General features: G+C 44.3%; 1 protein-coding gene across 1 annotated transcript in view; it reads left to right on the forward strand.

Annotated features, from left to right (window-relative positions):
- Positions 1-22012, forward strand: part of MED12L (mediator complex subunit 12L) — a 981938-nt gene that overhangs the window by 183849 nt on the left and 776077 nt on the right. The window contains exons 14-16 of the mRNA XM_073674721.1: positions 3302-3510; positions 4969-5073; positions 7601-7765. Coding sequence (XP_073530822.1) covers positions 3302-3510; positions 4969-5073; positions 7601-7765 — 479 coding nt within the window. The remainder of the gene's footprint in view (positions 1-3301; positions 3511-4968; positions 5074-7600; positions 7766-22012) is intronic.

The raw sequence follows: 22012 nt of genomic DNA on the forward strand, positions 1-22012 counted from the left end.
TCCAAAGGTGGTGCTCTCGATGTCAGAGAGCGCTCAACACCAGCAGGTGTTTCCACTTCCCAATGAACTGACGACCTGCCAATCACACTGGCTGTTGCAGGTAAAGAGGTGGCAGGTCTGCGTCCAAAAACATGTGTGACTGCTGTCCCCCCAGTCACAGAGGATGAAGAGGCCGCGGATGCACAAGATGGGGCAGACGGTGGTTGGCCCAGCCTGCTAGGCCGCATTGTAGCACAGTGAGCATCCCACTGCAACTTATGCTTCATATCCATGTGACGGTACATGCATGAAGTACTCAAACTATGGATTTTTTGGCCTCTACTTAGCTTTTGGTGACAAATATTACAGATAACACGAGTTGGGTCATCCTTATCATTCTGAATAAATGCCCAGGCTATGCAAGGCTTAGAGCCCATGCGACCTGAAGAGCCACTACGACTTGTGGTCAGAGGCAGAGTTGTGGTTGAGGATGCAGTTGTTGACGTGCTTCCAGTACTCCGTCTCTGTCCCGGAAGGCGCAACCTAACCTCGTCGTCAATAGCATCTGTGACGCCTCGCTGTGCTTGGTATCACAGAACCTAGAAGAGTGTATTGATGGAATCCTCCACAAGAGGCCCCCATAAACATTCACACATCTCCACCTTCCACCTCAGACCAGCAGAGGGAGCCCGTTAGGGATATAAATAGGGAACCTGGAGCTAGGCAGTTCAGTTCCTATAAAGAGTTCCTGCAGTAGAGAAGCCTAAGAGAGGTCAGTCTGCAGTGGAGCTCAGTCTTATCTAGAGAACTCAGTTAATTGTTCAGCAGTGGAGCACGAGGCTCCTGCTAGCTAGATTCAGTAAGGCATAACCGGAATCCCTGGAGAACTACAAGTCCCAGGATCGCTAAGGTGCTGATACGTAACAGAGCCAGGAGACGCTTAGGCCCCTCATAGTGGGAGCGTGAACTCCAAGAGAAGGCCCTACCACAAGGTCAGCCAGCGCAGGACAGAGACAAAGTTAGGCCTAGCTCCAGGCAGGTCAGAAACTTACTACGCAGAGGCAAGAAACAGAGAAACAGGAGGCCCTACACCCTCTCATTGGGGAGGATCCTGATATTCACCCTTCACCCTACAGTGCTCCGGGATGTGCCTGAATTTCCTCCAGTAAAAGGTACTGAAGTGACTACCGTGTCCATTCCCGTTCTTGCTCTGACCCAGCTGGGTCTCGCCTGTCCTGCATTCCCCATGCATACGCTGCCTTGAGACCTAGCTCCACCTGTGGGGAGCTATACCATCGAGCTGCCTTATCACGGGTCTCAGTGGACTGCTGCAGCGCTGGTGCTTCTCACCAGATACCACAGGTGGCGTCACGAACTCTTATAAAATTAACAATTATCCACTCTTTTAAAGAGTGACCCCAGGGTACGGGCCAGGAAGCCGACCACCGCGACATCCCCAAGGCCAGGCAAAGGCCCGGGTACCGAGTCATCCCCATCCCCTGGACTAGTCACATCCTCTTCCACCTCCTCCGTTGGCCTTACCGACTGGCTGACTGTGGGTTGACAGTAAGTGGGATCTCCAACCTCGTCATCATTACCCTGTGTGTTATCACACCCGTCGTCCTGAAAGCCAACCTCTTCCTGCCCTGACCGAAAAGTCAAGTTGTCGCTCCAATCAGGTATTTGAATCTCATCATCGTCTTCATCATTGTCTCCACCAACAGGAGTGACAGTTTGGGAACGAGGGTCTACATTATGCTCAGAACCTTCTTCATCTGGTCCTGGATCCGATTTATAAAGATTCTGGGCATCAGTGCAGATCATTTCCTCGTCTGGATTAACAGAAGCTCTGGAGCAGACCTCCGTTTCCCAGGCTATAGTATGAGTAAACAGCTCTGCAGACTCAACCATCTGTGTTACTCCATACTCAGATGGGCAGCTGGAGACTTGGGAGCTGTGAGGAAGCAAGTGCGATTGGGGTGACACCTCTGAGGACTGGAGTATTTGTGATGTTGAAATTGACGTGGAGGAGAGCCCACTTGAAGGAGCACTTGATATCCGCTGAAGCACCTGCTGTTTTTGTGCCTCATCTGGAATTTGTAGCGATGGGCGTGTCCGTAAGAAAGGAATCGTATCACATTGTCCACGAAAAGAAGTCGACATCTTAGTTTGGCTGGAAGATGGTCTTTCTTCTGCAGATGTTACCCCCCCCCCACCGCGGGGGGGCTCGACCCACCAGCGGACAGGCACCAGTATTGGGAGAGGGGGGCTGGCCGTCAGGGTCCACCGCGGCTCTGGCACAAACCCGGCGACACGGAGGTGGCATGGGCAGGAACGAACTGGCCGTGTCGGCTTGTCACTTTTTGGATTTTAGAAGGGCATGACATGCCTATATCTGTGTCTCCCCCTCTTTTTACTCCTCCACCTCTTTTCTTTTCGCATGACTATATGTACTTGTCACTTTTCCATGTGTTAGTTGTGTCTTCTGAGCAGTTTGTCAGCTTTTGGACACCTTTGAAGGTGTTTTCTATGTGTTTCTATGTGTTTTTGTTTGCCTGCCATTGGTTTTATCGGTGTTCGAAGGTGTTCGACGAACAGTTTGACGAACAGTTCGGCGAACACACGGGTGTTCGATGAACCGAACCGAACTCGAACACTATGGGGGTGGCTCAACACTAGTCAGGAAGTCTATAGCTAAGCATTGGCTGGCAAAGGATCCCTCGTCGATTGATGAAATAACCCCAGTGTTTTAATCACACAGTATTAATGGAAAAAAGGTTTATATTAAAAGGGGAGCTGCAGCTTAATTTGATAAGCAATGGAGCAACTGGATTAGATGCCCTGGGGTGGTATCTGAGGAGTTAGTGAGAGATCTCATTTTCAATTTACTAATACTTTAATATTAATTGATTACATGTTTTGATGTGCCCTAGAAAGTGAGGGGAAGTTTGTTGAATCTGGATGGGATGGGTGGAGGGTGGTGGTTGAATGGGTTAAACTTGTGCTTTTTTGGAAAATGCAAATGCTTGTGCAAATTATATAGTATAGGAATGAGATATATAATGATCATATTTTCTCCAAATGCTTGTTGTAACTCTTGATAAATGTTTAAATAAACTTTTCTTGATTAAAAAAAAAGTTATTGCTGTTGGACGGCGGGATGAAAAATACAAAATTGAAAAAACAAAATGGCGAAAATGTCCCGGGGTTAAAATGGAACTTGTCTACCTTTTCCTGAATGTACAGCCACCTCTACATTATACTACCACTTATACATTTTCTTAATTGATGATTGATCTTCTAAACTATATTTTTTTTGTAGATGACCCGAATGATGAACACGAGAAGACAGAGTTTATAAATCTGGTTTTACTTTTCTGTGAGTTCATCCGCCATGATATATTCTCTCATGATGCTTACATGTGTACATTGATATCACGTGGGGATTTGTCAGCCAGTAACCAATCTCAATCACCAAATGTGGAACATTTAGACGACCATTACGCTAAAGATCCCAGTGTCAAACTTGAGGTAAGTGTCAATGCAATGAATTCATCCAATCTGTTTCTCATATTAGCAGTCAACTCTGGACGGAAAGAAGATGTATGCTGCCTTCTTTATTGATCTTATAGATAGGATGGGAGCATAATTTGTAGTGAAACTTGTAAAGTGGTCCCTGACTCACATCAATCACCTTCAGCAGAACATTCAAAATATGAAAAACCTAAGATTATTTTAGTCTATGCCTTCACCACCTAGGGTGTCTGCACATCCTATACTGCTGTTGGAGAAACGAGATATTCATCCTGAACATCCCAAATGTATGGAAGGCTCAGCTTGGCTAGACAGATTGTTTCTTTACCTTGAGTAAAAACAAAATTGGGCATGTTGAAATCCAATATACACATTAGTTGGTCAGCCAGGTTCCCTCAAAATGTTAGTCTAGTACGCATGGACTCATCAGCCTGTTCCTAATGCACAAGCTTCTGTATGGCGAGAGTGGTGTAAGTCACTGCCAGATTCATCTGCATGTAACGAAAAAGGATTGTGCAAATAAATACAAAATGCCCAATCCTTACATCCCCTGACATCATCATCTCACCAATGAGACATTAGGGAGGTCTGCATTGAATGGTTAGTGGATCTTGCAGAAATCAGCAAATTTACCCAACTTTTATGTAATAAATATTGGGCCTTTACACCTACTATATGTGTCTAGAGGAAAAGCAGAAGCACTAGCATTTTGAAAGAAGGGGTGCAAACGTCTATGGACTTAATCCAGAAGTCACAATGAACAAATATGGAGAGTAAGAAAAGCTCACTAGACACATTGGTGAAAAAAATGTTAGTTTCACTGGATGTGCTGCTTCACTCTCCATGTTTCTTTATTGTATAGGTCTTCCCCATAATCTATATATATTTACATTTCATCTGTTTTCGGACTTAAGCCCATCATACACATAGAGGCTATGGGCTGAACGATGGTTCAGTCAATTATTGGGCTGGCATCCATCTCCACTGGCTTTCCCTTACACAGGAGCGCTGTTCAGTCAAGCACTCTTGTGTTCTCTATCTCTTACATGTCTGGTGGTGGCTTATCTCTGGGAGAAGAAGAGGATCAGCAGTCCGAAATCAGACATGCCGGATCCTTAAGTTCCTCGACAATCAATTATCCGGGGTCCCATACATATTAGACGGTCGGGCAATATCGGCAGGTTCGGCCAACATTAGTCTAATGTGTAAGCAGGACTTTAGTTTGTCTGGTAATCCACTGTTCAGGACTACAAATCTGCAGTTATCTTGTTCATGTCGCAAAAGCACCACTGCTAGGGCATATCAATTTAAAGTGAGAGCATTCAGTCTATATAGCTGAATTTTAAGCTTGTGAGTCACAATAGATAGATGTTTTCATGGCACAGCAAAAATCATATTTGTCTAGTTATTTTGTAGCATGTTTTAGCAATGGTTTTATTCTGATTTTATCCCTAGGAACAAGGCTTGGGAGGCCAAATGCAGACTGACTCAGGAACAGCCCATCTCTTTGAGGACATTGAGAAAAATGACTTCCGAACAGACTTTGGCTCCGAATTTCCAGTATGTTTATTTGTAAGATTTCGGATGTCAGTTTAATCTCTCTAATGATTATTGTGTGCACGAAGTGCTATATGAGGGTATGGCCATGTGTAGTCATATCGCTTTTGACTCACTGTCTATAAATTTCTCATGCTTACTTGGTTAATTGTCTTTATGTTGTTTATATTCCAATCATTTTATCCAAATTTTATAACGGTTGGAAGGGGTTTATGTTTTTAGGTCAACTCTCGCAGTCTGTACACTGAAAATGGTTCATGCTTTATTCTATGTACAGTGCATTGTGCAAGTATTTGGCTCCCTTGAACTTTTCTACCTTTTGCCACATTTCTGGCTTCAAACATAAAGATATAAAATTCTAATTTTTTTGGGGAAGAATCAACAACAAGTGGGACACAATCATGAAGTGGAACGAAATTTATTGGATATTTTAAACTTTTTTTAACTGAAAAGTGAGGCGTGCAATATTGTTCGGCCCCTTTACTTTCAGTGCAGCAAACTCACTCCAGAAGTTCAGTGAGGATCTCTGAATGATCCAATGTTATCCTAAATGACTGGTAATGATAAATAGAATCCACCTGTGTGTAATCAAGTCTCCGTATAAATACACCTGCTCTGTGATAGTCTCAGGGTTCTGTTTCAAGTGCAGAAAGCATCATGAAGACCAAGGAACACACCAGGCAGGTCCGAGATACTGTTGTGGCGAAGTTTAAAGCCGGATTTGGATGCAAAAAGATTTCCCAAGTTTTAAATATCTCAAGGAGCACTGTGCAAGCGATCATATTGAAATGGAAGGAGTATCAGACCACTGCAAATCTACCAAGACCCGGCCGTCCCTCTAAACTTTCATCTCGAACAAGGAGAAGACTGATCAGAGATGCAGCCAAAAGGCCCATGATCACTCTGGACAAACTGCAGAGATCTACAGCTGAGGTGGGAGAGTCTGTCCATAGGACAACAATCAGTCGTACACTGCACAAATCTGGCCTTTATGGAAGAGTGGCAAGAAGAAAGCCATTTCTCAAAGATATCCATAAAAAGTCTCGTTTGAAGTTTGCCACAAGCCACCTTGGAGACACACCAAACATGTGGAATAAGGTGCTCTGGTCATATGAAGCCAAAATCGAACTTTTTGGCCGCAATGCAAAAGGATATGTTTGGCGTAAAAGCAATACAGCTCATCACCCTCAAAACACCATCCCCACTGTCAAACGTGGTGGCAGCATCATGGTTTGGGCCTGCTTTTCTTCAGCAGGGACAGGGAAGGTGGTCAAAATTGATGGGAAGATGGATGGAGCCAAATACAGGACCATTCTGGAAGAAAACCTATGGAGTCTGCAAAAGACCTGAGACTGGGACGGAGATTTATCTTCCAACAAGACAATGATCTCAAACATAAAGCAAAATCTACAATGGAATGGTTCAAAAATAAATGTATCCAGGTGTTAGAATGGCCAAGTCAAAGTCCAGATCTGAATCCAATCAAGAATCTGTGGAAATAGCTGAAAACTGCTGTTCACAAACACCCTCGATCCAACCTCAATGAGCTCGAGCTGTTTTGCAAGGAAGAATGGGCAAGAATTTCAGCCTTTCAATGTGCAAAACTGATAGAGACATATCCCAAGCGACTTGCAGCTGTAATCGCAGCAAAAGGTGGCACTACAAAGTATTAACTCAAGGGGGCCGAATAATATTGCACGCCCCACTTTTCAGTTTTTAATTTGTTAAAAAAGTTTAAAATATCCAATAAATTTCGTTCTACTTCACGATTGTGTCCCACTTGTTGTTGATTCTTCCCCAAAAAGTTAGAATTTTTTATCTTTATGTTTGAAGCCAGAAATGTGGCAAAAGGTAGAAAGGTTCAAGGGGGCCAAATACTTTCACAATGCCCTGTATATAGTGAGCTATATGCGCCAGTCTTACCTCAGGTGCCTACACACGAGATAACTGTTGTCTGAATGACGGTTAGTCAGCCATCTTTCTCAACTTCCCCATATACAGTACATGAACACTTGGCTGAGGCTTCATGTTTTTTTCAAAATGGGAAGGGGAGAAAACCCTTGTGTGACTTTTCTTTTGTCGGAAAGCCCCCATGTATATTAGATGGTCAGCCTTTTCTACCGAAAAATGTTGGATTTAGCCAACTCCAATGTTTGTTGGGGCAATAAAACAGTTCTTTATCCAGGGCAAAGATTCAATTTACTGCCCCAGTTGAAGGTCCAAGACTGGCACCTGGCACCCAGTGACCGTGTCCTACCTGTTCCTTCCCCATCTATGCCCTTTGTATGAAGTCCCATGTGCATACTGGCCTCTATGATCCACACTTGTGTTGATTACACATAGGATATAGATGAATAATAGGAAGTAAGAGACACAAAAGCAAGTCACGTAAGCAAAATAATATATTTATTAGGGAGTCGGATGGATGTGAATAATAAGACTGGTAAACATTAGTTTTATCTAGAGTCTCATGATAAGGTTTATTATGTCTTCTTAACCAGTTTATAACTTGTCTATATGTGAATTCTAGAGATTTTCACCGGCGTTAGGAGAATGCCATAATTACGACTCTCCACCACATCATAGAAGAGTTTCTGGTTCCAGTGAAAAATCAGTAAAACGAGGAATCATTTTCCCTTCTACTTACGAGCTTCTGCGCCATTTACAGTATGCGACACACTTTCCCATTCCTCTGGTAAGTGTATTGATGTTTGACTGTGGGAGGACATTTGACAGTAAGAGATATTTGCGATTACAGATCTTCCTACACAGACATTTTATTCTAATGCTTCATAAATGTAAACCAAAGTCATTTGCCTGAAATGTCACTCGTTCCTTTCACCTTCTCTGCTGTCAGATAAGTCCATAGCTTACTAATCTCCCGGCTGCCTTTACCACTGAACCTCACTTTGTCTTATATTTGACTCATCTTGAACTTTTTTATGCTTATAAAACCCAAACCATCAAATGTTACTGAATAATATCCGAACCTCTGTCTGAGTACACTTCATAATCAGAGCTACATGTATCACAAGCATACTACACTACTGCTTAGGGCAGAGGTCACAAACTGAGTTTTCATGGGGTACAAAGGGTCGTGGATAGATTTCAGGGGGCTCTTACAATGTTTTATTGTTTATGAGCAAGATAGTAATTACATCTTTAGCTTTACTAAAATTCAATTTGCCATTTCCTTTATGTCAGAGGCTTGGGGGGCTTTCAGAAAGAGGAACCACATACTTTTTTGTGGGTTAAAAATGGGGGGTGCCTTCTTTCTTTCTGGTGCTTTTATGTGGGTTTTCCTTTGTGCAGAAGATTTTCTAGAATTATCTCTGTTGATCACTGCTCATGTAAAAATAGTTACGTTGGTTTTTGCATAATTGCACTTCACTTTATTGTCAGATAGATGGTGGGGCCTAACCCTGCTGTGGGACCCTGAGGTGTAGTAACGCCCTTGTTGTTTCAGCTATAGCTAAATGCCACTTATATTTAACACCCTAGGACAACACAGAATCTATATTTTCTTTTCATTTCACATACCTTTTATAGACCTTCAAGCACCATTTCAGAACCCCCCCGCCTCCAAAAAAAAAACGAAAAAAAATATAAGGCTATTTATATATGCGCATATATATTCAGTTGTAAGATGGTGCCGGTACATCCTGAGTCTGAAATAAAAGAGTCCTTACAGGGCTGAGTCCCGAGTAATCAGAAACGCCGTCTTGAAGCTTTTAGGGAATGCCGATCTCTCCAATGCTGGGCCTCCCTAAGGCCTTAGAGATAGGGCCTCACGTAGCCTAGCCCAAGATGCTGTGTTCTTGGTTGCCCTCACCGAGTTGACTCATGTCAAGCCGAACGTGTCTCAGAGTCACCGACAATAGATCCAGAGTCGCACCGCTCTATCCAGACTTTCTCCAAGGATGCGCAGCTTCACTTCCAGCCAGACTCTCCTTCGACTGCTCCCAACCGCCCACCAACCTCCAAACCCCCATGCTCCAACTCCTGCCTCTCGCCATTGCCCTCTACTGGCCAGATCATATATTACATCACAAATCTCCAACAATACAGTAAACTGTGATTAACCCTTACAGATGGTCAGCCTTTTACACCGAAAAATGGTAGGTTTAGCCAAATTTAATGTTTATTGGGGCAATAAGGCAGTTCTTCACCTGGTACAAGTCTTATCTGCTCTTGGTGCGCATTGGAGTGTAAAACACTGCTATCTACATCTGTTCAGTTGTTATGTTCCTGCTGCAAATACTAGAAGAGTGGAAGAGGTATATGATTATTCCGTAAACAACTTCTTTCATCTATCTGACAGCCTCACCCCCATAAGAAAAGGGAATGTGATCTGTAGTGGGCATGTAGGACCACCTCTCCATTCACTCTCTGTGCGACTGACGTAGAAAGTGAATTTGGTTACTTACTGCAGTACCATTGATCATGGATAGAGCAGTGGTTGCACATGCTCACTACATCTCCATTCACACAGGGGACCCAGGTCTTCTGTTCTGGTGATCTTTTGGGGGGAGGCTATCATATGGCACAGCTACTAGCGTTCTACTGTAAGTGCCATTATATTTTCTCTTTGATTGAGTCGAGCAGCAAATATTCCTTGCCCTGTAGCCCCATTTCAGGGAACACGAGGCAGTACAGTTTCTATTGAAATAAAAGGTGTTCATTTTAGCCATTCGCTGCTCTGTCTATTAGACGTGCACCTCAAATTTTCCACCACCTTATAAGGCTTTTTTATTTTTAGGAAAATTGGCCCCTAAGGTTTTCAAGTCATTTAATATAACATCAGATAGTACTCACCTTTCCAGGACCCAATGCCGGCTCTCTGCCACTGCTCCGGTCTCAAGGATATGGCTGCAGTGACGATGTCATGTCAATATCTCCCTTCAGCTGTTGCAGACAATCAGTTCAGCAGCTCAGTCTATGTAACTGACTCAAGCTGCTGAGCTTAGTGATTGTCTGCAGCGGTGATGTGAGCTGTTGACAATTGTCACTGCTGCAGCCTAAACACTAAGACTGGAGCTGTGGCCCTGAGCTTACATTGGACCCAGGGAGGGTGAGTCCTGAATGATTTTGTTATTTGAACAGGGATGATAATAATTTTTTTTATTAATAATAATAATAATAATAATAATAATACATTTTCTAAACTACTCTATAGAGAACCTATAGCTTCCTGACATACAGGTGCTTCTCACAAAATTAGAATATCATCGAAAAGTTAATTTATTTCAGTTCTTCAATCCAAAAAGTGAAACTCATATATTATATAGAGTCATTACAAACAGAGTGATCTATTTCAAGTGTTTATTTCTGTTAATGTTGATGATGATGGCGTACAGCTAATGAAAACACAAAAGTCATTATCTCAGTAAATTAGAATACTTTATAACACCAGCTTGAAAAATGATTTTAAAATCCAAAATGTTGGCCTACTGAAATGTACAGTACAGACCAAAAGTTTGGACACACCTTCTCATTTAATGATTTTTCTGTATTTTCACGACTATCAAAATTGTACATTCACACGGAAGGCATCAAAACTATGAATTAATACATGTGGAATTATATACTTAACAAAAAAGTGTGAAACAACTGCAAATATGTCTTATATTCTAGGTTCTTCAAAGTAGCCACCTTTTGCTTTGATGACTTCTTTGCACACTCTTGGCATTCTCTTGATGAGCTTCAAGAGGTAGTCACCAGAAATGGTTTTCACTTCACAGGTGTGCCCTGTCAGGTTTAATAAGTGGGATTTCTTGCCTTATAAATGGGGTTGGGAGCATCAGTTGTGTTGTGCAGAAGTCTGGTGGAACCACAGCTGATAGTCCTACTGAAAGGCTGTTAGAATTTGGATTATGGCAAGAAAAAAGCAGCAAAGTAAAGAAAAATGAGTGGCCATCATTACTTTAAGAAATGAAGGTCAGTCAGTCCAAAAAATTGGGAAAACTTTGAAAGTGTCCCCAAGTGCAGTTGCAAAAACCATCAAGCGCTACAAAGAAACTGGCTCACATGAGGATCGCCCCAGGAAAGGAAGACCGAGAGTCACCTCTGCTTCTAAGGATAAGTTTATCCAAGTCACCAGCATCAGAAATCGCAGGTTAACAGCAGCTCAGATTAGAGACCAGGTCGATGCCACACAGAGTTCTAGCAGCAGACACATCTCTACAACAACTGTTAAGAGGAGACTTTGTGCAGCAGGCCTTCAAGGTAAAATAGCTGCTAGGAAACCACTGCTAAGGACAGGCAACAAGCAGAAGAGACTTGTTTGGGCTAAAGAACACAAGGAATGGACATTAGACCAGTGGAAATCTGTGCTTTGGTCTGATGAGTCCAAATTTGAGATCTTTGGTTCCAACCATCGTGTCTTTGTGCGACGCAGAAAAGGTGAACGGATGGACTCTACATGCCTGGTTCACACCGTGAAGCATGGAGGAGGAGGTGTGATGGTGTGGGGGTGCTTTGCTGGTGACACTGTTGGGGATTTATTCATAATTGAAGGCATACTGAACCAGCATGGCTACCACAGCATCTTGCAGCGGCATGCTATTCCATCCGGTTTGCATTTAGTTGGACCATCATTTATTTTTCAACAGGACAATGACCCCAAACACACCTCCAGGCTGTGTAAGGGCTATTTGACCAAGAGGGAGAGTGATGGGGTGCTACGCCAGATGACCTGGCCTCCACAGTCTCCAGACCTGAACCCAATCGAAATGGTTTGGGGTGAGCTGGACCGCAGAGTGAAGGCAAAAGGGCCAACAAGTGCTAAGCATCTCTGGGAACTCCTTCAAGATTGTTGGAAGACCATTTCCGGTGACTACCTCTTGAAGCTCATCAAGATAATGCCAAGAGTGTGCAAAGCAGTCATCAAAGCAAAAGGTGGCTACTTTGAAGAACCTAGAATATAAGACATATTTTCAGTTGTTTCACACTTTTTTGTTAAGTATATAATTCCACATGTGTTAATTCAGTTTTGATGCCTTCAGTGTGAATGTACAATTTTCATAGTCATGAAAATACAGAAAAATCATTAAATGAGAAGGTGTGTCCAAACTTTTGGTCTGTACTGTATGTTCAGTAAATGCATTCAGTACTTGGTCGGGGCTCCTTTTGCATCAATTACTGCATCAATGCGGTGTGGCATGGAGGCGATCAGCCTGTGGCACTGCTGAGGTGTTATGGAAGCCCAGGTTGCTTTGATAGCAGCCTTCAGCTCGTCTGCATTGTTGGGTCTGGTGTCTCTCATCTTCCCCTTGACAATACCCCATAGATTCTCTATGGGGTTAAGGTCAGGCGAGTTTGCTGGCCAATCAAGCACAGTGATCCTGTTGTTTTTAAACCAGGTATTGGTACTTTTGGCGGTGTGGACAGGTGCCAAGTCCTGTTGGAGAATGAAATTTCCATCTCCAAAAAGCTTGTCGGCTGAGGGAAGCATGAAGTGCTCTCAAATTTCCTGGTAGATGGCTGCTCTGACTTTGGTCTTGATAAAACACAGTGGACCTCCACCAGCAGATGACAGGGCTCCCCAAAAAATCACTGATTGTGGAAACTTCAGACTAGACCTCAAGCAGCTTGGATTGTGGCCTCTCCACTCTTCCTCCAGACTCTGGGACCTTGATTTCCAAATGAAATGCAAAATTTACTTTCATCTGAAAACAACACCTTGCACCACTGGTCTTTTTCTCCTTGGCCCAGGTAAGACGCTTTTGGCGTTGTCTATTGGTCATGAGTGGCTTGACACCAGGAATGCGACACTTGTAGCTCATGTCCTGGATACGTCTGTGTGTGGTGACTCTTGAAGCAATGACTCCAGCAGCAGTCTACTCCTTGTGAATCTACCCCAAATTTTTGAATGGCCCTTTCTTAACAATCCTCTCGAGGCTGCGGTTATCCCGGTTGCTTGTGCACCTTTTTGTACCACACTTTTTCCTTCCACTCAGCTTTCAATTAATATGCTTGGATACAGCACTCTGTGAACAGCCAGCTTCTTTAGCAATGACCTTTTGTGGCTTACCCTCCTTTTGGAGTGTGTCATAGACTGCCTTCTGGACATCTGTCAAGACAGCAGTCTTCCCCATGATTGTGGAGCCTACTGAAACAGACTAAGGGACCTTTTTAAACGCGCAGGAAGCCTTTGCAGGTGTTTTTTGGTTAATTATTGTAATCTACTAAGATAATGACTTTTGTGTTTTCATTGGCTGTAAGCCATAATCATCAACATTAACAGAAATAAACACTTGAAATAGATCACTCTGTTTGTAATGACCCTATATAATGTATGAGTTTCACTTTTTGGATTGAAGAACTGAAATAAATGAACTTTTTGATGATATTCTAATTTTGTAAGAAGCACGTGTATCTGTTTCTATAAACACTTGGATTATCTTCTTGTGGTATCTGCATTGTGTTCCTCTCTTCAGTTCTTGGAAATGGAATATATGAATGTATTTTTAACTTTGTGTTGCTACAATGTCTGACAATGCTCAATTAATGATCATTGTTACACTATGTAGAGACATATCCTACTGACAGGAGGGAATAGTAACATCCAGGTGTAATAATATTCAGGTATTTCTAAGAGTAAAAGTGCAATGCTAATGTCTTAGAAAAAAATGTCCCAGAATTATTTTAATTTCAGCTATCTACAAACTGTGTTGTCTGTACATATTCCCTCTGATTTGTAAAGTGCTGTGAAATGCTGTAGCGCTGTAAAAATAAAATTATTATTTTATTAACTGTTTTCAGGAGGGCTAGCCAACCAAATAATGTGTATGTGGCCTCCCAACTCTCATCTGACAGGTGATGTCCATGGAAAGAAAGAATGAGCTTGATGAATTTTAATTCTCTATCTTTTGGATCTTCCAGGAGATAGGGTGCTGACAGGTGTCATAGCAGCTTAAAAAGAACCCGTCAGCACGATTCTTTAATGTAAAGTACAGACATGGCTGTAATGGTGCTACAACACAGATTAAATTGATACCTTTGGTGAAGAAATCTGCTTTGTTACTTTTCTTTAATTCCCATTTGAAATTTTTTGCAAATTAGATTTCGGTGCAGAGGGGCCGGACTGTACAGGGGGTCTTCTCCTCACTGTCTACCTGCCTCCAATCTGCGAATAACCTGCCTCCTCTGTTTGAAATCTCAGTGACTTGTCATTCACAGACCGGAGACAGGCGGAAGGGCCGGGAAATCATACACACGGGGGAGGTGTACTGTCCGACCGCTGTGCACCGAAATCTGAAGAAAACTTCACATGGTGATTAAGGAAGAACAACAAAGCGGATTTCTTCACCAAAGATATCAATTCCTTCAGTATGAAAGTGCCATTACAGCCATGTCTTTATTTTACATTACAAAACCGTGCTGACAGGTTCTCTTTAAGGTGCTTACCTGAAAGATTATCATGAAATGACAGTTCCTTCACAATAATCCTTCAGTGTAAACAGGCTGCTGATCAAAACCACTCATTTGTTGGGCGAAATGCTCTTTTATGCTGCACAAAATATCGTTCTCAGCAGCGCATCGTCCTGTGTGAACAGATCTCACACTGCCAACTACAATGGCAGGCTATGAGCACTGAACCATATATTGCAGATCTTTCAGTGCACATAGCTAAGCGATCGTTGTTTGTGCAAACTGACTATTAAATGATCGCCGATCAGTAAATATTTACTGGTCAGTAGAGATGAGCGTTGTTCTACTCGAACTGTTCGCCAATCTCAAATTCGAGCTGTTTTGGGCGGTGTTCGAGCCGTTCGGCGAACATGAACGATTTGAGAAAAATTCGGCTGTTCGAGGTTATGTTCGATAACTGTTCGTGCACCAAAATCATAACTGGATTTTTTCTCAGTAATGATGAAAATTAATGTTAATACGCAGTTTGAGTGTACAGCGGGGTGGGGGGAGGGGCAGGGGATTGATCTCTGCAGGAATAATGAAGATCTCCATTTTTTTTTCTCTTTCCCGCATTTGCAGTGGGGAGGTGCAATCTGTCAGCCTATCAGCAGCGCACACACGGAGCGAACTGCTTTTTTCACACAAGCAAGGGCATGTGTCATTGGCAGTGTATGTCACATGTCCTTGCCCTATAAGACCCAGCCATTTTCCCCGTCGCCACCATTTTCTCACTGCTGCAGCTGCGTGTTAGACGGCACCGCTGTTGCTGTGTGCGCTATACCTTGTTAATTTCAAGCCAATTTTCGCACAAATCTACAGATAGCTTGGGAGTAGGGAATAGTTGTGATTGCAGTCCTTTTAAGGACTAGGTTACAGCATTTCCTACGACTTTTATCAGGCAGGTCTGTGCTCTTAAATAGATAGATTGTGGGAGTAAAGACTAATTGTAATTGCAGTCCTTTTCAGGACTAGGTTACATCAGTTCCTATCAGTTTTTGCCAGGCAGGTCTGTGCCAGTGCTGTGCAAGTTTTTTTCACAGCATTTGGCTGAATCTAGCAAAGCTAATCCTTTTTGGCCTATTGCAGAGTGTGTTAGTCAGTGGAGTAGCCTATCTGTGTTGCAAGATATACCACCTGTGTATAGAATACCAATTTTTTTACTGCACCTAGTGAAGTAAAATCTTTTGGGCATAGCATCATTCTATTAGTCCATCTATACTGACCTCCATCAGGTTGCAAATCGAATATAATTTTTTTCTCCATCTAACCCAGCCAATAGTTTTGGCCTAATACCACAGTTTGGCCACTCAGCTCTGCTCGGTTCCCATCCATTGTTTTTTTTTGCAAACAACTCCAGAGTTGTGAATTAGTTAACCACCAAAATGAGTGGAAAAAGGCCTGCTGCTGGTGGAAAGGGGAATAGGCGTGTTGGGAAGGGGAAAAAAGGTTGTGTCCGTGGGGTACGTGTTAAAGCAACAGTAACATCTGCAGAAGAAAGACCATCTTCTAGCCAAACTAAAATTTCTACTTCTTTTAGCGGACAATGTGATAAGATCCCTTTCTTACGGCCACGCCAATCGCTACAAATTCCAGATGAGGCACAAAAACAGCAGGTGCTTCAACGGATATCAAGTGCTCCTTTAAGTGGGCTCTCCTCCACATCAACTTCAACATCACAAATACTCCAGTCCTCAAAGGTATCACCCCAATCGCACTTGCTTCCTCACAGCTCCCAAATCTCCAGCTGCCCGTCTGAGTATGAGGTAGAACAGATGGTTGAGTCTGCAGAGCTGTTTACTCATACTATAGCCTGGGAATCAGAGGTCGACTCCAGCGCTTCTGTGAATCCAGACGAGGAAATGATCTGCACTGATGCCCAGAATCTTTATGAGTCGGATCCAGGACCAGACGCAGAAGGTTCTGACCATAATGTAGACCCTCATTCCCAAACTGTAACTCCTGTTGGTGGAGACAATGAGGAAGACGATGATGAGACTCAAATACCTGATTGGAGCGACAACTTTAGTTTTTTGTCAGGGCAGGAACAGGTTGACTCTGAGGACGACGGGTGTGATAACGCACAGGGTGATGATGATGAGGTTGGAGATCCCACTTACTGTCAACCCACAGTCAGCCAAGAGATGAGGTCAGCAGAGGAGGTGGAGGAAGATGCTAGTGACGACGAGGTCAGGTTGCGCCTTCCTGGACAGAGACGTAGTACTGGAAGCACGTCAACAACTGCATCCTCAAACACAACTCTGCCTCTCACCACAAGTCGTGGTGGCTCTTCAGGTCGCATGGGTGCTAAGCCTTGCATAGCCTGGGCATTTTTTCAGATCGATAAAGATGACCCAACTCGTGTTATCTGTAACATTTGTCAGCAAAAGCTAAGTAGAGGCCAAAAAATACATAGTTTGAGTACTTCATGCATGAACCGGCACATGGACATGAAGCATAAGTTGCAGTGGGAAGCTCAGTGTGCTACAATGCGGCCTAGCCGGCCGGGCCAACCACCGACTGCCATATCTTGTGCATCCGCGGCCTCTTCATCCTCTGTGAGTGGGGGTCAGCAGTCACACCTGTTTTGGGGCGCAGACCTGCCACCTCTTTACCCGCAACAGCCAGCGTGATTGGCAGGTCATCATTTTCTTTGGAGGTGGTAACACCAGCTGGTGTTGAGCGCTGTCCGACATCGATAGCACCACCTTTGGATCAAGGCAACCTAACATGTCCGCCTGCATCTTCCTCACAGACCGGCAGTTTGCCGGGGACACCCTTATCAACCCCGACTAAGCACAATAGCCAGCCCTCGGTCCCTCAGATGTGGACAAGTAAAAGACCATTTCCTCCTAGCCATGAGAAAGCTAAGAGGTTGAATTTCACCATCTGCAAGCTCTTGGCTACAGAAATGCTGCCTTTCCGCCTGGTGGACACAGAGGATTTTCGAGACCTTATGTCCGTCGCAGTGCCCCAGTACCAGATGCCCAGTCGGCACTACTTCTCAAAGAAAGGTGTGCCTGCGCTCCACCAGCATGTCGCACACAACATCACCGCTTCTTTGAGAAACTCTGTGTGTGACAGGGTGCATTTCACCACAGACACTTGGACGAGTAGGCATGGACAGGGGTGTTACATGTCGCTGACTGGGCACTGGGTAACTATGGTGACAGCAGGACAAGGGGCTGCTGTCCAAGTCTTGCCGTCCCCACGAGTTGTGCGTCAATCCTCTTTATGTCAAAGTTCCTCCACTGCTTCTGCCTCCTCAACCTCCTCTCGGTCTTCCACCTGCACCCAAAGCCTGTCTGGTCATGCCACAAGCTTTCTAACTGCGCAGAAGGGATCCTGCACACCTCCTTACTATGCTGGCAGTAGGGCTCAACGTCATCAGGCGGTTTTTACTTTGAAATGTCTGGGAAATGTGAGTCACACAGCTGAGGAGTTGTGGTCAGCTCTGGAGAACCAATTTCATGAATGGTTGTCTCCACTGGACCTGAAACCAGGGAAGGCCGTGTGCGACAATGCTGCAAACCTGGGTGCGGCCCTTCGCCGGGGCAATGTCACACACGTGCCTTGTATGGCTCATGTGTTGAACCTGGTTGTCCAGCAATTTTTAGCCCACTATCCCAGACTAGATGGCCTTCTGCAGAGGGCACGGTCGCTGTGTGCTCACTTCCGCCGTTCGCATCCCGCAGCTCAGAGACTTACATCTCTACAGAAGTCGTTGGGCCTGCCACTTCACCGGCTAAAATGCGATGTGCCTACCCGGTGGAATTCAACTCTGCACATGTTGCAGCGACTGTGGCAGCACCGACAAGCCCTGGTGCAATACGTTCTGACGTATAGCCTGGGCCAACGAGATCCAGAGGTGGGGCAAATCACGCTGGAGGAGTGGTCTCAGATCAGGGACCTATGCACCCTTCTGCACAGTTTTGAAATGGCGACGAAGATGTTTAGTGCTGACGATGCCATTATCAGCATGACTATTCCGGTGATTTACATGCTGGAGCACATGTTAAACAGAATTCGGAGTCAGGTGGTGGCACAAGAGGAGGTGGAGGAAGTAGAGGAGGAGGAGTTGTATGCGGAAGGGCTAACATCTGCAAGGTCCAGACGGTCGGCAGCACCAAGGCGGCAGGCATGTGATGGTGGGGGAGATGGTTTTACCAGGGCGCATGGTAGCAGCCAAACTAGTGAGGAAGGTGCAGGATCCCAGGAAGAAGTGGAGGACGAACTGATGGAAGACTCATCAGATGAGGGAGACCTTGATCACATTTCTGTTGTGCGAGGTTGGGGGGAGAGGACAGAGGAAGGAAGCATGATTGTTACCTCGCCACCAACACAACAGGGACTTGGTGCTCCTGGATGCGCAACACACATGAGTGCCTTCTTGCTGCACTACCTGCAACATGACCCTCGAATTGTGAGAATTAGAAATAATCCTGACTACTGGGTTGCCACACTGTTAGATCCCCGGTATAAAAGTAAATTTGCCGAAATTATTCCTGCCATAGAAAGGGATGCACGCATGCAGGAGTATCAGCAGAGACTGTTGCAGAATCTTACATGTGCTTTTCCACAAAACACCAGTGGTGCACGTAGTGAATCTCACAGTTCCAACTTGCCAACCGTGGGACCGTCAAGTGTTCAGCACTCAAACCGTAACAGAACCACAGTATCTGCTGGTAACATCAATTTTGCGCAATCATTTCACCACTTTTTTAGCCCATCCTTTGCAAGGCCACAGGAGACAAGAAGTCTGACACATAGTCAACGCCTAGAGACGATGGTACAGGAGTATCTCCAAGTAAACATTGAAGCCATGACTGTGTCACTGGACCCTTGCTCTTTTTGGGCTTCCAATCTGGATAAATGGCCGGAGCTAGCCACTTACGCCTTGGAGATCTTGTCATGCCCCGCAGCCAGCGTTCTGTCTGAACGTGTGTTCAGCGCTGCTGGTGGTGTGCTGACAGATAAGCGCACGCGGCTCTCCACTGATAATGTAGACAGACTCACGTTCATAAAGATGAACAAATCATGGATCCGAAACGACTTTTCTACCCCTGTGTCATCCTGGGGAGAGTAAAAGCTTGATGATTGGTTAAAATCACCCTACCAACCGTTTTAAGCTTTCAAATTACTAATCATGTTTATCTGTATCTTGGCTGGAAAATAATTTGGGCTTTGTAGCAGTGTGCAGCACTGATTCTATTAGGCCATCTATAATAAGCTCCACCAGATTTAAAATTACTAATCATGTTTATCTGTATCTTGGCTGGAAAATAATTTGGGCTTTGTAGCAGTGTGCAGCACTGATCCTATTAGGCCATCTATACTAAGCTCCACCAGATTTAAAATTAATAATAATTTTTAGCTGCATCTAGCCCGGAAAATAATTTTGGGGCTCCGAGATGCGCAAGACACATAAGTGCCTTCTTGCTGCACTACCTGCAACATGACCCTCATATTGTCAGAATTCGAAGTAATCATGACTACTGGGTTGCCACACTCTTAGATCCCCCAAACTTTTCGATCAACCTTTTCATTTTAATAAAGACCAAAAAAATGGTCATTTTTGAAATTATAAGCATTAGTAGGTTATTAGAAACTGAAATCAAACAGTTTTCAACTCAAAACTTTATTCTAGGTGATGTTACATTTTCACATAGGACCCCTTGTTCGCAAGGAGCTTCTGAACTCTCTCGTCCATTGAATTTGTCAGGTTTTGGATGGTTTCTGCTTCAATTGTTTTGCATGAGGACAGAATACCCTCCCAGAGCTGTTGCTTAGATGTGAACTGCCTCCCGCCATCATAGACACTCCTTTTGATGATGCTCCAGAGGTTCTGAATGGGGTAGAGGTCAGGGGAGCATGGGGGTCACACCATAAGTTTGTCCCCTTTTATGCCCATATCAGCCAGAGATGCAGATGTTTTATGTGCAGCATGAGATGGTGCATTATCATGCAAAAAAATGATCTTGCTGTGAAATACACGGTTCTTCTTCTTGAACCATGGCAGGAAGTGCTGTTTGAGAAAATCCACATACATTATGGAGTTCATCTTTAGCGCCTTCAGGGATCCTAAAGGGGCCGACAATCTCTCTCCCCATGATTCCAGCCCAAAATATTACTCCACCTCCTCCTTGTTGGCGCTGTAGCCGTGTTTGCGTGGGGTGTCCATCAACCAGCCATCCTCCACTCCATTCATCTGGACCATCGAGCGCTGCACGGCACTCATCCGTGAACAAAACAGTTTTGAAATCAGTCTTCATGTAATGTTTAGCCCACTGGAGCCGTTTCTGCTTGTGTGAAGTGGATAGAGGAGGTCGACAGGATGGCGTATGCACAGCTGCAAACCTCTGAAGGACCCTGCATCTTGTTGTTCGGGGGACGTTGGAGGCACCAGCAGCTTCAAAAACTTGTCTGCTGCTATGACAAGGCTTTTTTGCCGCTGCTCTTTTAACCTGACGTAATTGCCTGTAGGAAAGAGTCCTCAATTTGCCCTTATCAGCACGCACACGTGTGTACTGTGAATCAGCTACATACTTCTTGATTGCCAAGACACTTCATCCTGATCATCGCACAATGTTGATTGTAGTCATGCCTTGACCTAAACACTCCACAATTTGTTGCTTCTCAGCAGCCGACACATCCTTTTTCTTTCCCATTTTGGCAGAAAATGTAGGCTGCTTAATAATGTGAGACAGCCTTCTTAAGTAGTCTTGCCTTTCATTGGACACACCTGCCAAACTAATTAGCACAGGTGTCTGCAATTGCTTACAGTGATATAAAGAGCCCTGACACACATCACCATCAATGAGTTTAACTGACAAACAAACAAATTCTTCCCTTATCACTCCTAAACACTTTTTGCATAATAATTTGGAACACAGTGTACATGTGCTTTTCCACAAAACACCAGTGGTTCACGTAGTGAATCTTACAGTTCTAACTTGCCAACCGTGGTCTGTATGGAGTTGTTCAATAAAGGGCCCAAAATTAAGATAACATAGATGGGAGAGGTCTCTATGAATAGGAATTCCTAAGTATTTGATACCCTGTGAGGGCCAGGCAAAGGGAAAGTTGGACTGGATGGAATCCTATATGGATTTGGGGAGGGAGACATCGAGGGCCTCAGACTTCGCTGCATTGATTTTAAAATTTGACCATGTAACAAAGTGATCTATTTCAGCCATAACAGCATGGATGGATATATGTGATTGAGTGATATATACTAGGACATCATCAGCAAATAGAGAGCACTTGTACTCGGTGCCTCCCACCTCAATCCACCTAATATTGGGGTTATGGCGAATTGATGAGAGCAGGTGCTCCGTCACTAGGATGTATAAGAGAGGGGACAGAGGACATCCCTGCCTTGTCCCATTGGTGATTGTGAAAGGTGATGAAAATGTTCTGATGCACCCCCTGGGCCTTGGGACACCCGGAGCCGGACCCTTTTTGGTGGATGCTGGTGGTTGTAGTCTTCGTGGCGGCGACCCGGTTCCGTGGCTCAGGGTGGTCAAACCAG

The sequence above is a fragment of the Phyllobates terribilis genome, unplaced genomic scaffold, assembly GCF_046119375.1.
Source record: "Phyllobates terribilis strain yellow unplaced genomic scaffold, ASM4611937v1 Scaffold_3__8_contigs__length_932513732, whole genome shotgun sequence".
NCBI classification, from domain to species: Eukaryota; Metazoa; Chordata; class Amphibia; order Anura; family Dendrobatidae; genus Phyllobates; species Phyllobates terribilis.